Here is a 20,901-nt window from a genome sequence, read left to right on the forward strand (position 1 = left end):
GCCCCAGCAGTGCCCAGATAGGTTTTTACCCAGTCTCCCATATATCCACCACACAGTCTTTTGCTGCATTCCAGTCAGTACCATGGGGATTGCCACTCCGTTTGGGGCATGTCTTTTCAGGGGACTTGGTTAGGCTATGACCCAACGAAGTTAAAGCACAGAGTTTGGGCCTCTGCTCTGTAAGCCACAGCCTGTGAGCGTTGAATGGAAAAGGCTCCATCTCTGCGCAGCCCTAGACTCGAACCCCTCCTGGTCCCTGTAGGAGATGGGCTGTTTGATTTTCCTGACTCTGCTAGCATGTGTCCTCTCCGACCCCCCCCCCTTAGCAGTGGTACAAATATTGCCAGAAGACGGGTGGTCCTCTGGACACCTTTCAGGCTGGTTGGTGCATTATAGTGGTATCTCCTGGGCATGGCCAGGAGCAGTGGGCACATGCCAGGGACAGGCCTGAGACCCTGCCTGGGCCATGGCACTGCATCTGTGCCAGACCACCTCCAGCTTCCAGTGCTGGGCCAGCCTGGAGTCCTTCCTGGCTGCAGCGTCGGGGCTGACTCACAGCTCGGTGGGTATCTGCTGTGGCTGGCGGTGGGGCTCTTCGGATGCTGCTGATGGCTCTGCCATGCCAGGGTGGGCTGGGAGAAGCCACTGCCAACAGCTAAAGGATTGAAAAGGAGCCAAGAAATTGGACCACCCCACAAGGAGGTGAGACAAGACCAGCTATTACATAAGGCTCTGCAGTCCTGCATCAGCCATTCAGGGGCTCAGCTTGAACTATCTAAGGGTTCTTTTGGTACTATCCCTCTTTAGGAACGGAGAGAGGGCCAGGGGTGTGCACACAGCTCTGATGCAGACCCCCCCTCCCCCTGTCTGTGACTATGCCTTGGAGGATCTCAGCATTCACCCCATGTTGCTCCATGCCAGAATGGTGCTCACAAACCCAAAGAGCAATGGTCTGCTCTCTGTGGCAATGTCCCCCCAGCCAAGTTCCATGGTGCTCTTCATGCAAGGGCTGGTAATAGGGATTTACCTGGAAAACACAAGGGTCACTTCTGAAAGGCCAGACAGCCACCTCCTGGCCACCCCAAACCCTCGCACTCTGTGCTGGGGGCACTGTGAGCCACCAGGAGAGAAGAGCTGATGGTATCACGTACTTCTGGGACAGGGCTTGGTGCCAACGCTGCTGGAGCCCACAGACTGATAGATGCGAGGCTGTTGCCAGCCCTGTGTCCCCCGGTCCAGCCAGTCGTCAGGCTGACCCCCAGTCCTGATGGGTGTGCGCACACCACCACCACCCACCCACCCCGTGGCTCCCCGTGGTTTTAGACAGTCTCCCTGGCTGCCGGCACCAGGCACAGGAGCCCTTGAGGCTTGCAGCCCCACTCCAGCTGCGGGCACACAGACCTCGTCTCTCATTCACTGGCTAGTCCAGCCTGAAGTTCGCTACTGCTCACACCGGGAACGGTTGCAAATGGATTTTCATGAGACCATCGGGTAGGCTGCAGTGCTCACGGGCCAGAGAAGGGCACGGCACAGCCAGCCGCCCGCGGCCGACCTCTCTCATCCCTTTTCCCTCTGCTCTCCCGTGCTGGTCCTTCCCGGAGGCCTCGCCATTTCCCGCTTGCGTGCACCCCCTTAAACCACCCTCGCTCGGCGTTGCCCTCCGGCCCCGTTCCTCCCTCCGGGCCCGGGCAGGGCTGCTCCCACGGGGCAGGCGGAGGCGGCGGGGGGGACGCGGGCCCCCCAACCCGGTGCGGGCGGCGGCGGGAGCCCAGCCCGCCGGCAGGAGGAGCTGCGCGCCGCGGCACCGGCGGGGACGGGGCACGGGGCGCCGCCTGCCGGCGGGAGCGGGGCCGGGCTGGGCTGGGCTGGGCCTGGCAGAGCCACCGCAGGAGGACCCGGTTGAGCGGCGGCCAGCAGGCCCTTCTCCGGCTCAGCCATTGCCAGCCTGTGCCAGGGAGTCCGGGTGCCTGTCCCGGAGCGCCCGCTTTGTGTGCACCGCTGCTTTGTGAGAGCCCGCCTGGAGCACTGCCTCCAGCTCTGGAGGTCTCAGCACAAGACCTGTTACAAGGTTTGTTACCCAAAACAGGGACTTCTTAGAGTGGGTCTAGAGGAAGCCCACAGGAGTGGGCAGAGGGCTGGAGCACCTCTCCTATGGAGAAAGGTTGGAAGAGCTGGAATTGTTCAGCCTGGAGAAGAGAAGGCTCTGAGGAAACCTTATTGCAGCCTTGCAATATTTAAAGGGGGCTTATAAGAAAGCTAGAGACGGAACTTTTACCAGGGCCTGTAGTGACAGGACAAGGGGCAACAGTTTTAAACTGAAAGAGGGTAGGTTTAGATTGGACATAAGGAAGAAACCTTTTACAATGAGGGCGGTGAAACACTGGAACAGGTTGCCCAAAAAAGTTGTGGATGGCCCGTCCCTGGAGGTGTTCAAAGTCAGGTTGGATGACTTTAGAGGAAGATGACTCTACCAATAGCAGGGTGTTGGACTAGATGACCTTTAAAGGTCTCATTCCCTTCCAACCCAAACCTTTCTGTGCTTCTATGGTTCATGGTGCTGTCCCATGGTGTCAGATGGTTCTTGTCAGAGGTGTGAGCCTGCTCAGCGTTTCTGGTGCTTCCCAGCCATGTCACCTGCAGGCCCCTCTGTTTGCAAGATACCTGAGGTGGTTCAATAACCGGGATCACCAGCAGTAGCTCCCGGGGTGCCAGCAGCCCCCTCCAGCAGATACCCATCTCCTGTTTTGTGAGCTCCACATTCAGGTCATAACCCTTGTGCTCCTTCCCACACTCACCAATTCAGGCAGGAGCTTTCTCCAGGACACGATACCACATTTTTCCTGAAGCCTAGGCAGATGAGCCCCATCACGTTTCCATTGCCTGTCCCAGCTTCCTGGTGTCCTTCACATACTACCCCCCAGTTCCCTCTGCAAAGCCACTCTCACCTTTTCTCCCCCAGCGAGAGGTGAGTGCCACTTTTCCCCAAAGCACCAGGCCTGAGGCAGTGCTGGGTTGATGGGCTGAGGGCCCAGCTACCGTAGGTTGGTGTGAGGGCTCCACACTCCATGCCTGACTACCTTCTTCTCACTGGATCCCTGGTAAGTGGCAGGGCCTATGGGCAGCAGGAATCTGTTTTCCCAACAAGGGTCCCTGATCTTGCCAGCTCCTGACCCCTCTTCCCTGCAACCAGCTCATCCTGGAGTGGTCAAGAAGCCAATTGTGCTCCCCAAAGCTTGGTCATGGTTCCCTTCCTTTCCCCCTCTTCTCACTCTGTCCCCACCCACTGACCCCATCCCCCCGCAGGTGCCAGTCCATGTGGCAAGGGCATCCAGCCCCTGCTGGCCCATGGCCGGTCATGGGCAAAGGATACTTGGAGGCAGTTACTTTGCAGTTTTTCAGAGTATCATTCTCACTTTGTGTTTGAAAAACTGTCTCCTCTGCCCTTCTCAGCAGGGGCCGAGGGCAACTCTGTGACACTGCGGTAAGTGGTGTTAACTAACCTTTGGCAGTGACCTGCCTCTCTTGTTTCATTTTGAGCTAAGGGCAACAGGTATTCATTTATCTTTGTCCTCATTGGTTCTTCTACTCAACTTGCTGGAAAACAAGCCCCAAAAATCCCCAGCCTTGATATTTACCAAGAGACACGGAAACTGCTTTAATTACCATGGGTACCAGACTGTGCTGAACAGCGATGGCACCAGTATGGCCCACGGCTGGACAGCAGGACCTGAGCTGGGGAATCCTCCTGCGCTGCCAGGATGATTGCAGAGAAATGAGAAAACCTGACTGTCACTTCCCTGAGCCTGGAAATATCATCTGGCTCCCTGTGCCTTTGTGCATTTTTTGCTTATTTGTGCTCATTGGTTGCTGGCACTTGGAGTGTAGGGGCAAGCCGGTGGGAGGCAGGCACCAGCCATGGGAATGGGATCATGGGCATCCCCTGCCTCCATGGAGGTACTGTGCTCCTGCTGGGCTTGGGAAACTGCCCCGGGGGGCAGAGCCAGGTGGGTCACTTGTCCCTGGTTAAGGGCAGGAGCCTCCCCGGCACTGTGCGGCTGGTGGGGTGGCCGGGGGCATCTCCCAGCTGGGACGTGGGGGCAGGCAGGGTGGGTGCTGTCAGAGGTGTAGCCAGCCCCACCAGTAGAGAGCTCACTGGCAGCTGCTCTGCCACTGACCCTTTCTGTCTGAGGAAAAAACCCTTCCCTGCAGCCAGGAAGTCTCCCTGACTCTCGCTGGGCAGGGCCGCCAGGATGCCATGGCTGAGGTTTGCCTTTTCTCTGCTACTGCACCCCCTGAAGCAGAGGCCGGGGAGCAGCTGCCGGCTGCCAGGTTGGCTCCCCCACTGCGGCTGGGGTTTAATTTCAGGCACAGCCAGTGCCTGCGATGCTTCCCCAAGCCTCGGTGCCCGCAGCAGCCTTGGTGGCTCTGCCTGCACACAGCTGGGTCTCCTGCTCAGTGCAGGCACATTTCAGCTCCTCATCGCGCGCACGTGGGGAGAGGGCGGAGGATGAGCTGGGGCTAGAGCTGAGGCTGGGGCTGGCTGGGAGGCACAGAGCAGCTCGCACAGGTCAAAACCGGGCTCTGCAGCCCAGGCATTGCCTGGGGCCAAGTTTGGGTCAGAGCTTGGCTACAGATGCAATGTGCGGTTGTGGGATGAGAGAGCTTAACGTCACTGAGCCTTTGGGTTTGTCTGTTACGGCAAGGAAGAAATTAATCCAAATTAGCTAAAACAGTGGGCTAGTGTGGTGATGTAAAACCCTCCACCAGATACCCTGCTGCTGAATTAAAGTGGGTTTACTTTGGTTTGGCTTTTTTAAATGGAGTGACCTACTCAAGTGGACTCCAGCCCAGGGGGTGCATCTGGCAGAGCGGGCGGTGGGTATCACTGCCTGTGGTGATAAGCTGTTTGTGAGCAAAGCCTGCCTGGAGGGAGGGAGTTGTACCAAGACCACTTTAATTCTGAATAAGAGCATCTGCCAAGGGGTTTATTGCACCTCAGTCGCTTCCAAGTTTAATATAGCTTAGCCATTCTGAGTGTTTCTACGCAGACAGGCTCTCAGTTCCCCATCGGTAAAGGAATGGCTTTCCTCTCTCCAGCCCTGTGCCCAGCTGTCTGTGCACAGAGCTTGAGTGGGGTGCCATGGGGTCTGGGGAAAGGTCAGCCCCTGGGGAGGAGGAAAAACTCTTGTCACTCAAGGCAGAAGGTGGGTCACCATTGGTAGGCCCACATCCCTGTCCAGCTCGAGGGATTCTGCTAGACAAAAAGGCTCCATATTAGCAAGCTGAAGGGCTTTTCCAGCCCTGGCTCCCAGCACTGCAAGCTGGAGTTCCTAGGAAATACCAGCAAGAAGCTACTTCCAGAAGGCCGCGTGGGTCTCAGCAAAAGCAGGGTTTGGGTCTGTGTGACAGTGAGGTTTCACTGCAGCCTGTCACGTCTCAGATGAAGCTTCAGGAACAGGATCCTTTGCCAGTAACCACCACCTTGTGCTGATGTTATCTAGTTTCTGCAGAATGAACTTGCTGAGTTGTCATCTGTGGCGCCGTGAGGGGAAGTCCTGGCTCCTGACACTGCAGTTCCTGCCGCTGCTTTGCCATGGCCCCAATTCCAGCAGCATCGTCTGGGCTGGTTGGATTTGTTGGACACTTGCTTGTGCTGAAATGGCCAGGGGCCATCAGGAGAAAGTGGGCAACAAGGCTTTGGGCTCCCAAATCCAGTGGAGCCTTTAGGCAAGCTAACACATAGTTTCTGATTCAGGATAAAATGGCTACTGACAGCTCATTGCAAGGTGATGCTGAACACCTGGTAACCAGACAGTTAGCCAGAGGGGGTTTGTGCTAGAGCTAAAATGTGGGTATTGGCAACTGACTTTCAGTATGTGGGCTACCAGCTTCTGCAATAGAGGCAAACTCTGTGGGTGCCAGGCAGAGTCACTGCTGCATTACGTAGGTGTTTGCCGAGTGAGGCATCCCTTTTCTTCTGTGCAGACCTTCCCTGTAAGCAAAGTGACCTGATTCATTCACCAGCTCCAGCCAGCTGGTGATGGATGAGTGGCTAAGCTAGTCAAGGTGCTGGTGCATGCTGGCACTGCTGTGTGACCGGGCAGGATGATGGCACACCACAATGCCAGCATAACAGGCTGGCAAAACTAAATTCACTGGTTTAAACAAACTCCCCTGGGTGCAGGCACAAGGTGTTTGCTGTGTCTGCGAGGGAGAGGTGCAGAATTGACTTAAATGTGGCTGCAGGCATCTGCTCTGCTGCCCATAGGACACCTGTAGGTTGCTGGCTCACGTGGACAAGTTTTAGGAGCAATGCAAGCTGCCAGTGTACCCTGCTGAGCCACCCTGCGTGTGACATGGAGTCTCATTCAGGCAGAGCTTTGGGGAATATTTTTTCACCTGATAGCAACCACCCGCCAGGGCTGTAAGGGCAGGGGCTGCTCAACGCCTGGGTTCGTATGCTGGGGTAGCAGCACCTCAGCATTTCTCCCAGCCAAGCTCTGGAGCACACCTAAGCGCCAGCTGGCACCTAGGCAGTTTAGATGAGAGTGCCAATGCACTCAAGGCTGTGCTCCAAATCCAGCGTAGAGCTACCTGGTGGGTCCCACTCACTGTGCAGCACTGGGGAAAGAAGGAAGGCTGCATGAGGAATGGGATGAAGAAGAGTACATCCATCCTTTATAACCGTAATGCCATTGTAGGCAGCTGTGGGCTTCTGGTCTCCCCACTGTGAAAACAGGAGACATCCAAAGATGGGTGCTGACCAAAATTAGGGCTGCAGGAAAATTTCCCTATGCGGAGACTAAAAGTCTCACTAGTTTAGAGCAGAAACTAGTGAAATGCCACGTGATGAAGATGTGCAGAGCAATGCCTGGCTTAAAGATAAGTCTGTTCCTTTGGTCACCCCCTCACAAGATGTTCAAAGAGATGGAAAGACAACTCATTTCAAACTGGTAAATTGACACACTTCTCACAGAGCCAGCAAACTGGTTTGTGCAGGTGGACAAGATGCCCTGTTGGCCAATACTTTCAGAGGGCTCACAAGGGATCAGGTATTGATATGAAAAACAAGGATACCCAAAACTCAAGGCAGAAAGTTTTGCTTAAAAAAGGCAGAAGATGGCATGCTTCTCAGACACCTACTTTGGGGTTCAGGTAAAGAAGGGCAGGAAGGGCTTTAAAGCCAGTGTTGGCAGTTGTTAGGGATGGCAGGGGGACTGGCTCTTCAAGCCAGGGTCTTGCAGCAGCACTGCTGGCACAGCTCAGGTGCAGCACTTCTCCCTCGTCCCACCTCCAAAGCACTGTGGGGGACAATGTGCCACCGAGAGCTCCTCATGTTTCTCTCAAAAAGATGTTGAGGAGCACTGAGCAGGCTGGAGGCTCCGGGGCTCCAGGGCACAGACCACGTGCAGGGCAGGGGCTTATCTCTGCCATCATCTCCCCCAGCAGCCCGCTCTGGGATGGGCTGTCTCCCAGAGAGCTGCCAGGAGGCGAGCGCTGTGTGTGCCAGCCGGTGGGTGTGCCAGCGCAGCGCCTGGGCAGATGGGGCTTATATGCATTTGTACGTGTTTTGATAACTCTGCTAGTGTGGTACTGCCGATCAGCACTACTTGCACGGGCGCCAAGTCTACCTTCTGCACAGGTCCCCTTGCCCTCTCCTTCACAGCCACGCTGCCTGTCCTCCCTCGTGCCACCTCCGACACGCTGTGCTCCAGCACAGCTTGTACAAGTGCCACACATGCCCCAGGCACAAGCTGACTGCATGTGCACCCATCGGCGCAGCCACTTGTACTGAACACCTCCTCCACCCACGCTGCATGAGCCAAAGGGTTTGGGAAGCACTTGTTCCCACCAAATGGGATGAGGGGGAAAGGAGAACCAGTGTATACACCACTCTGAGCCAAAAGTGAAGCAGATCTCATTGGGGTGGGAGTACAGTACTAGCATGAATGCTGTTCACAGTCATCTCCTGCTGAGATGGGTGTCTCGGAGTCTAGTTGCAAGAACATGCCCTAAATAAGCTGTACTCAATCCTTGGGAGGCTTGAACATATCTTATGTGATGGGTGGTGTTGAGGAACATTTTCCTCTGAATGGAGTCATGGAGCAGCCACGTAATACACTCCAGAGTCATGTATTAATTTAAGAGAGAAGTAATGCATTCACCCTCCACCCCCATGCCATGGGGCATGGCTGCAACCAATGCCCAGTGAACATGAAATGCCCCATGAGGCTGTGGTCATCCCCTGGGAGCACAATTTTTGCTGCTTGATTGCTATGGTTGGATTTGCTGCAGCACTCGCAGAAGCTCAAGGTTGGGTCCTGCTGCCATAGTGGCAGGGCTGGACAGCCACGCGTATCTCCTGCCCTTGTGTAGCCTGGAAATCTGCACACTGGAAGCTGGGGCAATGGCCCCTTACCAGCACCGGTAAGTCTACCCCTGGGTGGATCAGCCCTTCTGGTTAAACGGGTCACTGCCCTTCCTCTTTGGGCCTTCCCCATCATCACCGAACGAGACTGCCACCGAGATGAGTCAAACCGTCAGACAACATCTGCACCCTCTGCACGCCCCGTCCATGCGCTTGGATAGTTCAACCGGTGGGCTCAGCCCCAGGCGGCGGAAGCAAAGAAGCCCTGGTTGACTGGGGGGATGTCTGGCAGCCGAGCCTCTTCGATGCCCCAAGCATGTATGTATCCAGTGTGGCTGGGTGGTCTGGTCTGTTTCTGACCAGATCCCAGAAGTTAGACAGGGCCTGTGAAGACAGCAGTGAGAGAAAGTTTGGCCTTAAATGGATGTACTCTACCAGGATTTGGCATCTGCTGACCTGGGGAGTCATGTAAGTGCACATCTGAGTACTTGCTCATGAGCTGCAAGTCCTTGCCAGGAACAGATTAGAGGTTGCTCAACTAATTACCCAACCAGTCGATATGTACAGGACAGAAGGAGACTGTGGTTCATCCCTTCAATAGCCTGGGGTAAACTCTAATTATCTGTGTCTTGAGACTGAAACTCCGGTATGTGTTGGAGGTCAGACCCTGACAACCTCCTGCTGACCCTTCAGCTGGGAGGCTCTGGCCAGGCTTGTTCTCCCCCTCCAGGGGGGTCAGACAGACCCCCGCTACCTGGAGCTCTATGTCCACATCTGGAAAGCTAGTACATTTGGCATTTCCATTCTATAGTTTCCTTCTTTTAAAACATAGACATAAAAAGCATTACTAATGACATTAAAAAACCAAACAAACCCAACCTAAAAGTGGCAAAGCCAAGTACTGAAGAGCTAGAAATTGCCAGAAATGGGTTTGCCTGGGCAATCTAGCTTCAGCTGTCCTGTGCATATGATCACCTCCTGCATTTTGCCCTGGGTTGCCGGAGGGAACAATGAGCTGGTCAGCTAAGCTACCTCCTTTCTTAGCAGGGCTGGGAAACTCCTATCCAGTTGGTGGAGCAAGGGAATGCAGAAAAAAAGGACTGTGTCCTGGGTAGACACTTGGTGCCTCCTTGGAGAGCTGGGTCTGTGTCTGCCCCTGCCTCGAAGTTACTCTGAGTCGGTGAGCCGCATAAGCAAGAGCTTTCACAGGAGCAGCCACATCTTCCTCATTTGCCGGGGCTGATTTACAGAAGTGCTAAAATTTTGCAGCTGCAGTCACAGACATCAGGAGCTGGGTTTGGTTAAATAAAGCACTATATAGAGCTAAACCACTGAAAAATTAGATCCTAGTCGGTTCAAATTGTGTGTCCAAAATGAACAAGCACATATGACCTAAATCTCTCTTTGTCTCTTGTTTTGCAACTGTTAAATAAGGATAACTCCACCCCTGCACCTGAAAAGGTGGCTGAGCAAATGGCTTCATTAATTGCCCTGAAGCACTCACTCCGTGCTGGGTGATAAGCACTAGAGAGTCCCTGAAGAAATGGAAAAGCAGGATGTCAGAGCAGGCTCTGACTACAGGACATCGATGAAGGTACCGCAGCCATCCCAGGGAAGAAACCTTTGTGGATCAGGCAGTTACAGAGCACAGCATGTTACACGGCACAAGGGTGTAAATGCAGCATACTGAAGGGAGCTAATTCTGGGATTTCCATACTTTTGTGTGCTTGACTTACAGCCCTTGTCATTTATCAGACATTTGGGGTGTAAAGTACCTCTTTCCTGTACATTGGCAGGTTGTGCCCAGTAAGGACTGGAAATGATGGTGTGATGGGCGTTTGCTTTCTGCTAGGTGGGCTGAATTTGGTGGGACTATGCTTGAGCTCTCCTGCCACAACCTTGCTCTCACACTCACTCAGCTCAGCCAAGATGAAATAGCCCTGGTGATGAAGATAAGCCATCCTGCCAGCTGCGGAAGCTGCCCACGTCGCAAACAGGACCAACGTGCGCTGACAGAGTGGGACATGGCACAAACTTGTCTGGTAGAGAGCAAGGACTTGTTCAACGCCACCATTCACTTAACATCTCTTATCAGCACCGAATCCCACACAAAAGTCTACAAACTCATGTGGGGAATGATATGCAAATTGTTGCAATTGTCCAAATATTGTAAGAAATTATTTGCATAAAATGCTACATGTGAAGCAGAAACAACCTCGGTGGTTTACAGGAGGCTGAAGTTGGTAGCTGCTCTAGGTTGGATTTTTAAATAGCACTATGCACTGAATGGTCATGCAAACAAGATGAGTGAGATGGATGGGGTGAGATGCAGTTCTGAATGTTGCTGCCATAAGCCTGCAGCAGGTGAGAGGGCTGGAGCAGCAGGTTTACAAGGAAACTCTAGCAACTACCTGTGCTGAGGAAGCTGTTTGCACAGGTGAGACATAGGGACCTTTCCGGGCTTTGTATTGTTTTCTTCCGGACTTTTCCACTTCTGGACCTGGGACTCTGAATGGGTCCTGGCCCTGCACAGGCAGCGCGGGACAGCCATCTCCTCTGCCTTGCACCCAGCACCCCAGGCCGATACCCAGCCCCTTTGTGACACCTCCGCGCTGCTGGCGAAGCTTCAGTTTACAGTGCTCTGCAACCCCCAGATTTTTCCCTGCCATTCTGCTGACCAGTCGGTTATTCCCCAGTTCTTTTACCTACATCTCATTTTGCTTTACATTTGCATTTGTTCTTGCTGAACTGCATCTTGCTGTTTTCAAACCATTTCTCTGGCAGTCGGGATCACACTAAGCCCAGCCTCTAGAATCCCTGCAGTCAGTGTCCTGGAGAGAACAGGACGCCCTTCAGCAGTGCCCGCGGTTATTCAGAAGGGTCAAACGCAGAACTGGATGGCTCTATCCTTCCCCTAAAAACCCCTGGAAATGTCCCTGCTCCATCAAGCTACTGGTATGGCAGTAACCTAACACTCATAAGTTCATTCAGTGCCACCAACAGCGATTTCACAGCTACTGTAATTAAGATCAAGAAACTTCAATGATCCTAGAGAAAAAGAGTGGGGATGTTATTCACAGTGTAAATTTAGTCACCTAAATCAAGCATGGAGATTAGGAGGCTGGTTCCTGAGGCTCTTCCTGATAGCAGGGGAGAGGGAGAGCCTGGGGAGGGACAGCAGGAGATCAGCTCCCCGTGTTGTACCTGCAGCAGGTGCCCAGGGCAGCACCTGAAGAACCATGAGCAGATGCTGGTGGAGCCACACTGGTGGTTTCTGCTGTTCTGGGTCAGGGGATCACCGGTCTCTCTGGAGGAATGGCATGGAGTATTGCCTGCAAGGAGGCAACATGGGTCCTGCCCAGCCCAGGGGAGCGCTGTGAAGGCTCTGCCCACCTTTCTGCCAGGAGACACTGTCTCATTTACAGCACACTTACTCATTGCTCATAAGTGACAGGAATCCATTAGCATCGTAGCCAGCTTGAGGGCAAGGAGTGTGTTTGGGCAAGGAGGGAAGAGGGATGCTCTCTTACTCCCACTCAGCAAGACCAAGTGTCCAAATTGTCTCCCGCGATATTTGTCTCTCCTGAGATTTCTTCATCAGCTGTTAATAAAAGCCCAGCTCTGGGCAAACCAGGGTGCAGCTCAAAACTTTCCTCCTGTGGATCAACAAATAGCCTTTGCTGTAGCCATGTTCTGGCCAGTTTTGCGCTGACCGTCCAGCTCCTGCTAGGACACCCAGCTTCCCTGCATGCCTCCTACCAACACACCTGCCACCTTCCTGATCACCTCCCTTCAGCCGCTGCCTCGCTAGATACAAAAGGAGGGAATTCAGCTTATTTGCCCACTAGTGGAACAAGGATATTTTTCCCTGAGGAAGGAGCTCCCTCTGTCCTGCCCTGAGCAACAGCAGCTTGTAGAGCAGGGTGAGTCAGGAGGTTTCTGAGACCCACTCGCCGGCAGAGGAGCATGGGTTTCCTCAGGAGAGTGGGAATCCAGCGTCATGCTTCCTGGAAAGGAAGTGCCACGCAGGGTTGCAGAGTTCAGAGGAAGTGTAGTGGTGCAGCGAGCGAATGGATGCTTCAATGGTTGTGCTGCTAGCTGCTGCCTTGGGAGGCCTGAACTCAACACCCTGCGAGCCCCTCCTCTCACTGGTGCCTTTGGCTGCTCCGTTCCTGGAGCTGGGTGCGCCAGAGGAGCCCTGCCTGCTACAGAGGGACTGCGCCGCCAGGACAGTGGGTCCCTCAGGGTGGCTCATGCTGAGCAAACAAACCCTCACAGCCACGTTTGAAAGTGTGGAGGATCCTAATTGGGAGAAAAAATACACTCAAGGCAGTGAAATGTTCAGGTGATAGGGCCAGCACCACAAGATGTTTCTAAAGAGGGAAATGGACCAAAATGGAGCAGTTTTGCTACTGGAGCTTGGCCAGACGATTTACCTGAGCTGCCCAGCCCACAGCCAGCCCCACGTGGTTCTTGCTTTTGGCTGTGTTTGCCCTGTGTTGGCTCCATGAGCAGCGGGGCTGGGAAGAAATGCCAGCGATGCCCACGTAAGTCTGCACTGTGCTCCAAGTGTGTGCTGCTCTGCGTACGTGCTTTCTGTGCTGCAATGCAGCTGCAAACCTAAAGCTGCGAAGACATTTGCCCTATTGACATCTACATCTCAAGTGCCCTTGCTGATGCCCTGCTGCTGAGACTTGCTGCTCCTGCTTGAGGCAAGAGAAACTCAACCAGAACACCAATATGCAATGAAAATCAGTAAGTGGGAACTGGGAATTGCTGCTTTCCACAGGAGTGGGTTACTATGGATGGGTTCATGCCTGTTTCTGTGTCTGCTCTTCACAGCACATGCGAGAACTTAGCTGCTCCGAAGACGTGTGCTCCTGTCTGTGGATGGAGAGCTTGTTGGCACGTGGCCCCGGTTCATCCCGCTAACTCTGGTGACATAAGCAGATCAGAAAGCAAATGGCTTCTGCTTCTGCACTCCCTGCTCCTGCACCGTCACCTCCAGAGCCACTAGCATGGGGTATCCTGAGGGCACTCCTGAAGCGCTGCTGTCCCAGGGGCTGCTTGCACATCTTCAGTCTACTGAGGCTTGTACTAAGGATGGAAGTAGTCCCACATCCCACACAGCACAGACCAGCAGAGAAACAAGGGGATGCAAAGAAGCTTCTCCTTGCTGCCATCTGCATGGGCCATGCCCAAGCTGGGCGCTGGCAGAGGGAGAATAGCAAGGAAACAACTTCCAATGTGCCATAATGCTCCTGTCTTGCCATAGTCCTGTCCCACATCTTCTACTGGCAGCTGTGGTGAGAGGGGGCTGGAGGGGAGCAGGCAGGGAGCCAGGACCCCTGCATGACAGTCTCACATCCCCTGGGGAGCAGCCAAGCTTATACCATGGTGTGGAGTGGGAATTAGCTCTCAGGTTTAGCTTCTGGGTCCATAGACGATTACGTTTACAGCACTTTCATTTGTGTGCCAGGGTTGATATTCACCTTATGGGCCAGCGGTGAGGTATTAATGAATTTTAAAGTGCTAAAGAACTTTGCCTTATAGAAAATACCATTCCTACCAAAACCAGTCCAAATGTTCTATGATCCTGAGCCTTTCTTCTTAGGTGGGACTGGTGCTTCATTGTACACATACAAGTCATCTGCACAAACAGTGTTTACGTGGCACCTGCTGAGGGTACCCGTCCCCTCCCCAGGACTCACGTCATGGTGTCGGGGGTGGTGGGAGGGGGTGGGTGGGTTGTGGAGAGGTGGGTGGCTGCCTGGGAATTTCCCCAGCTGGGCTGGGGTGGCGGAGGCTGCTGGGGCTGGACTGACCTCCTGCCCGTGCAGGGCTGGCATGGCACGCGGTGCCCCGGAATTTCTGGGGCTCCCAGCAGCACCTCCTCCGCACTGCCCTCCTTTTCAGGTCCAGGTTTCACAGCCAGAGCCGGGGCTTTTCTTCCTTTCCATCTCTGCTGTTTGTCTCGGAGAAAACCCATCTCGCTGTTTTTGAACCGCCTGAAGGTGTTTTTCGGGGGTTTTTTAGGCTATTTTGAAGCTCATTTTTCCCAGATGTGCTTTTTTTTTCTTCTTCTTCTTCTTCTTTTTTTTTTTTTCTTTTTTCTTCTTCTGTAGCTTTTCTTCTTCGTCTTAAAGTTTCCGGCCACGTGACTTTCAGCTTACATCCCCGAGGTTCTGAGAAACCACAGGAGGCCGAGACCTAAAGGGAAGGTGCAGAGGCTCCGAGAGGAGAGGCAGAGAAAGTGGCAGGAGGACAGCGTGCCTCTGGGACGGGCGAGAGCTGGCGAGCCAAGGGCCATCTCAGGCAGCACAGAGGAGGACAGGGGAGAGGGAAGGGAAGCAAGACAGAAGGCAAGCACACCAAGAGTGCAAAGGAAGCTGAAGAGGCCCTGAAAGCCAGAGACGGGAGCCATGCCCCACAGCTCCGACAGCAGCGACTCCAGCAGCTTCAGCCAGTCTCCCCCTCCCAGCAAGCAGGTAAAGCGGGGACCCGTCCCCAGCTCTCCCCGGCTGGAGAGTCCTCCGGGGTGGTGGGCCATGGGCAGGCAGGAGGAAGGGTGGCACCCACTGCTGGCATTTTCACAGCACAGTATGGCCGGGCTTTCTAGGAACGGCTGTGGGGAGAGGGATGCAAGGCTGAGCTGAGAGCCCCGGCAGAAGCCCCAGCCACCGAGCCGGGTATGGGTGGAGGGAGGATGCCTGGTTACCTGGGGCTATGCCAGGGGCAACTGGGAGCTGGGACCCCCGGGCACAGTGGGCCCTGGGATACACACCGGGCAGGCAGGAAGCTTCGGCGTGAGAGTCGGTGCTCTGGCGAGGAGCCTGAGCATGCACCTCCTCACCATGCACCGGGGCGGCTCAGGAGCAGCCTGCCTGCTTCCCACTGCCATGGGCAGCACTCGGGAGCCAGAAAAGCCCTGCCACTTTGGGTCTGCTTTCTCTTCAGTTTAGCCTCTGAGGTTTTTCATGTCAGTAATGCTTGACAGAAGGATTTTGTTTTGTTGCATCAAGTACCTTAATGGTAGGTCTTTTGCTGGCAGATACCGACATGAGTCCAAGGTCTTTCCACTGCCTTTTCTGGCTGAGCTTTATTATATCTGTCATTTGCCATTTCTCTAGGGCTGGCAACAATGGCAAGTACCTGAAACTTTGCTCAGAAATCTTGGGGATGATCAGGGCAGATGATTTTGGGCTTGCAACGAGAGATGGGGAGGCATCCTGGTAGAGAAGGGGATAAAGCACAGGGGTTGCCAAAGGATAGGGACTGGACTTGGTGCAGGATGTGGGACCTGCTGTATCTGAGACATTTGTAGGGTGTTGAAGGCAAGGATCAAACGGTTAAGTTCAAAGAAAAGAAAAGATCTTGGGTGGGGTGGAGGGGAGAGAGGATGTGGACAGACTGATGGGCTGGGAAGATAACTTTTGTGGCTGAGTCTTGTAGTCCTGTGGAGAAGTGGTGGTGTGAATGTTAGAGAGTCCACAGTAGAGGCAGTGCAATATGAAAATAGAAGATGAAAGAGTCTGTGTGACGGTTTCAACTGTCAGAAGGCAGCAGCAGGACCAGATCTCAGCAGAGAATGGCTGCTGTATGAAACTCGTGACCTGGAGTCTGGAGACCTGTGCTCTCCTCTGCACAAGAGGCTTGGGAGTGTTGCAGTCAGCATTGCAGGCATTGCTACCAAGGGACCCCAGAAAAAAGCAAGCACAGAGATCAGAGAGCTGCAGCAAATGAGATCTGGGGAAAAACCCAAAAGCTCTGAGTCTGTCCAGTTAAACAAAGCAGGGGCCACATTGCACTGTAAGGGTCTGCAACAAATAAAGCCAGGAGAAAGGTGATGGAGAGGAGGTAGGATGTACAGGGATGAAAAGAAGAAAACACAAGCTGAATCTCTGGAAAGATAGTTTAGCCAAGGAGCTGGAATGTCTGCAGTGCCGTATCCCCACAGAAAGATGGGGAATTTCTGTACGAGGAATTCAAGTTGTCTCTGTTTGGTGAGATGTCCTTACTCTGGTTCCTCCATCCATATCCCAGACCTGTGTCTTGATGAAGGGAGAGCGGTCATTTCCCAGCTGTGCCGGGATGCCCAAGGGTATCAGACTTGCCCCTCCTGGCAACAGGGATGCCAGAAGCATCACACATCCCTGGGGTATGGCTTTATCCTGGTGCTGAGGGTGTGTATCCCATGTCCTGTGCATCAGTTATCTGCTGTGTTTCCTTCCCACCTACTGCCCTGCAGGAGCAGGGTGAGGGAGGAGACGCCCCAGTCATTTCCATGCCTTGTTTCTCTAGGACTCTTCTGATGACATGAGAAAAGTCCAAAGGAGGGAGAAGAATCGCATCGCTGCCCAGAAGAGCCGCCTGAGGCAGACCCAGAAAGCAGACACGCTGCACTTGGTGAGCACTCCCACCCTTCCCCATCCCTGCTGAGGGCTCACGTAGGGGACAATGTGCTTTTCCCCTGGGGATTCAGAGCGAAGATGCTCAGTTGAGGCAGGACAGGAAAAGTGAGGCCAGGGCAGGATGTAGGAGTCAGCGCTCGCAGCGAGAGCACACAGCCCAGGACGACTGCTACTGAAGCAATTAGTTTTGCAGCTAGTTTTGAATCCATCTTTATCTCTCAGTCTGACATTACCGATTTCCTTTCCTAACTTCTTTTGACTAACTCAGTCAGAAGCTCTTTGAAAGCACAGGCTTGCCTGGGCTGGCTCTCCCCTGGTTTGTGCTTCATGCCATCTCTTACACAATGGTGCAACAGCGTGTGCAAGGATGCTTTTCTGAGCACTGATGGTAGCACTTTGTATTCATTGGTCTGGATGATGGTGCAATGTGGAGCCGAATGGGCCATCTCCTCTGATCTGTTCCCTGAGACGCTATGCAGCATAGATAAATACATATTAATACTTTTCTAATATTTTTAAATGTCTTCATGGTAGCGCTTGTATCCATTTCTACTTCTGAACACTGTACAGTACCTGGAGGCTTTTCCCGTTGTGTAGCATAGATTTTCCCTCCTTTGGTTTCACCTCACTGTCCCACTCTCCTCCTGTGGCACTGTGAGCACCCCTGCGTCTCTTCCCAGTGTGAAGAATTAGGCACCTGCTTTTCAGGAGGGATGGTCACTTCTGGCTGTGTGTGTTTGGGCAGGAGTGTGTGGTCAGTGTCGGAGCGCAGGTACTGGGCTTCTTTGCATTTTGCACATTGGTAAGCGCAGTCCCATGTGTTTTGGGCCACTGGTGGGCAGGATGCAGAACACACAGCCTGCAGTGAGAAGAGACCGTCTTTGTGCCTGCGCTGGGCTTGGCTCCCCTTTGAAAAGTGGTAGTCGGGCTCATGTTCAAAAAACCATCCTTTGACATAGTGGTCTTCATATTCCCCCAGATCTCCATTTTTGGGAAGAATTCTTGAGAAGCCAGTCCTGAACTTTCCTCCTTACATAGTGTTCTCTGCCCATGGTTGGAGCTGGGTTCAAGACAGAGATTTCACTCTTTTCTCAGTAGCTGACAATCCCTCTAGAGCTGACATGGCTCTAGGCTGAGTGCATTATGTTTATCAGCAGCGATGGCTCTGGGCAACTGTGCCCGAGAAGGGTGAAGAGACACCCTTTCCTTGGGGTCGGTGCTCTCTCCAAGGTAATCCTAGAGGTGGATATGGGCTCTGATCCTCCCCCAGGAAAATCCTGCCTAGCTGTGCACCAAGAAGAATTGGGCTGCTTTTCTTAGAGCAGATGACAAACCACTTGCTTGAAAGATTACTACTGCTCAGCTAGCATTGATAGCACACACTCCTTGTCTTCCCATGGGGATGGGAGTGGGGGGGCAGGGCTAAGCCCAGTTTGGTTCAGACAGACAGGACCCTAGCAGACAGCTGGAGAAATGCAGGGAGGAAAGTAGAGGATGGATGGTGAATTTTTGCTAACGGTTTTCCAATTCCTGGTGGACAGCGACCCCCTGCTACTCCTGAGTTCATTCAAAGGAGTGCTCTTTGCCTTTGGTCGGCTTTGCATCGGACTTTGCCTCTCTGATGCAGTTCTGCCCAGAAGAGCATGGCTTAGCTTGAGCTACGGTGGTATGAAAGGAGCCAGCAGCTTCATCTGCCCCAGGACTTTGTAGCTTGTGTTTTGAGGGGAATGAGTCATGGGGAGGCTGGGGCTCCCAACCCCTGGGTGATTCCCATCAGCTCCTGAGTTCGACGTCAGCTATGATTTCCAAAGCATTTAGTCACATCTGAGAGATGCTCGTTTGCTGTGCAAGCTCCTCCTGTGACAGCCGCCGTAACTGCTGGGCGCGTTTCAGCCTGTGCGCAGAGAGCGGCAACCGTCAGAAGTCAGTGTGGCAGCGGAGGGGCAAGCAGAGGGGTGACAGGTTTGCTTTGCTGAGGTGGTGGTGCAGCTTTCCAGGGCCTCAGAGTGCTGGGGCCGCTTTAGCTGTCTCGGCTGAGTTTGCAGAGCCTGCCGCCGCATCCTCCCTCCCTTCTCTGGTCCCACGGTCAGTTGGTGCCTGGGATGCTCCAGCCTGGAGCTGGTTGCACTTTGGCAGCAGTAGAGGTAGAAAAGGCTGCGATGCTCTCAGGATCACTGAGACAAGGCTGAGCATCATTATTAACCCCTTTGTTGTTATTCTCATTAATAACAGTATTAATTCAGTTCTTCTGAGGCCTCAGTTTCTCTTTTCTTCTGACTCAAGTGTCTCCCCCTCCTCCCCACAGTGCTGCTGGTTTCCCCGGCTGCTAGCAGGAAGCAGTGAGTCTTTTCTTTCCAGGGCAATGACAGGTTTCCTGTGGCAGGTGGTTTTCTGGTTAAAGACGGCGGTTATTCAGAGCGCCCTCCCCCTCGGCCGGGTGGCCCGGGAAGCGGCCGGGCGGCATGTGTGTGCGTGAGAGGGAGCGAGAAAGCCTGGGCGGGAGCACACCACCGTCACTTCTCGTAAGCCGGGGCCGGGGAGCGTGGCTGAGGCCATCAGCATCGCACCCGCGCCTGGCCCGGCCGGCTGGGGGAGGGGGGTTTGCCCAGGCATGGTTCTGTGCCAAATTTACCGGAAACATGTCATTCTGGAAACTCTGTGGGGCAGAGAGGCGTGGGACCGCGACCCCCATGTCCCTGGCTCATCCCTGTGGCTCCTGCGCTGAGGAAGCCCCTGTGGTTTTGTCTCCTCAGGAGAGCGAAGACTTGGAGAGGCAGAACGCTGCCCTGCGCCGGGAGATCAAGCAGCTGACAGAGGAGATGAAGCACTTTGCCTCAATGCTGAACTCCCACGAACCACTCTGCTCCATCCTGACGTCCCCTCCGCCACCTCCAGAAGTGCTTTACGCCACACACTCCTTCCACCAGCCCCACATCAGCTCCCCACGCTTCCAGCACTGAGCCACCAAGCGGGACGGCAGCCTGCCGGCTCCACCGACAGCAAGAAGCAACTTCGTGGGGCTCACTTTTCCATCCAAGGGAGAGGGACGGACGGACGGACGGACACCCCTTCTCAAAGTGTGTACTCTGAGTGACTTGCCTGAGACTTGCTCCCTGTACAGAAATGGCAGAGCCACCAGGAGGCATCTTCGGGCAGTTTCCAGCTTGGATCCTGGGAAGAGGAGGCATTTGCAAAAGGACACCAACCCCCTTCCCTGGTGCTTGCTTGGGGATGCTCGCAGGAGCATGCGGCACCAGCAGCCTCTATGCGAGCGGCTGGCTGCGGTGCACGACAGCCGGAGCTCCAGGGAGAGGAACAGAAGCAGGGGCGGGGGGGACGGTTGGGGGCCACAGAGTACCAGGGCAAAACTGGTTTATTTTTTTAAAATAAAGATTGAAAATGCTTAACTCTTTGTTTCCAAAATAGGACCTGAGCCACTCCTAAAGGCCCAGCATGACACAATGAGGACGCAGGCAGCAGGAGGGAGAGCTTGGAGTCCGGAGTCCAGGGAACAGCCCTGCGTGTGCTGGTGTCTAATCCAGGGCCAGCAGCTGGAGCCCCACATTTAGAAGGGGGGGCCCATGTGTGTGGGCTGCGCAGGCTGAGGAACAATGGTTTGTGGGGTGATGGGGTCCCTGGGATGAGATAGCCAGGTCCAGCCCTGCAGCAAGGAGGCACCTAATGAGTCTGACGTGCCAAGAAGCATCACAAGTCTCTTCCCTGCTGACCCCCCTCAGCTCCCTGCTGCCAATGGCTAGACCTTCACATGCTCCCCTTGCATGTGTGGAGGTGCACTGCCATACCGTGTCACCTCACCTGTAGGTCTTGGTGAGCTGGTGGAGCCTCAACTTGACCAGCAGCACAGCTGGGAAGGAGAATTGCAGCAGGAGGGCGGTGGTGATGCTGTGCTGGGGTGCACAGGGGAAGCAGGACCTAGCAGGACCCTTGCTTCGAGGTTCCCTGCTATAAGGCACGTGGCTGCAGCCTACACTGTTTCCCCTTCCCCACCAGTCACAGCTCCACAAAAGGCTGCTGCACGACCTCATGCACTGAAGCAGATGAAACCTGAAAGGTCAGTGAAGAGTAGATTAATTCTGCTGGGTCTGATCTAGTGGAAACACA

General features: G+C 54.2%; 1 protein-coding gene across 1 annotated transcript; it reads left to right on the forward strand.

The window, feature by feature from the left end:
- The first annotated feature begins 14,178 nt into the window (after positions 1-14,178).
- Positions 14,179-20,114, forward strand: BATF (basic leucine zipper ATF-like transcription factor). Its single transcript, XM_054827948.1, has 3 exons — positions 14,179-14,856; positions 16,670-16,774; positions 19,533-20,114. Exons 1-3 carry the CDS (start codon positions 14,791-14,793, stop codon positions 19,737-19,739), a joined length of 378 nt encoding a protein of 125 aa, XP_054683923.1. The 5' UTR covers positions 14,179-14,790; the 3' UTR covers positions 19,740-20,114.
- The last annotated feature ends 787 nt before the right edge of the window (positions 20,115-20,901 follow it).

Source organism: Grus americana, chromosome 5 (assembly GCF_028858705.1).
Source record: "Grus americana isolate bGruAme1 chromosome 5, bGruAme1.mat, whole genome shotgun sequence".
NCBI lineage: Eukaryota > Metazoa > Chordata > Aves > Gruiformes > Gruidae > Grus > Grus americana.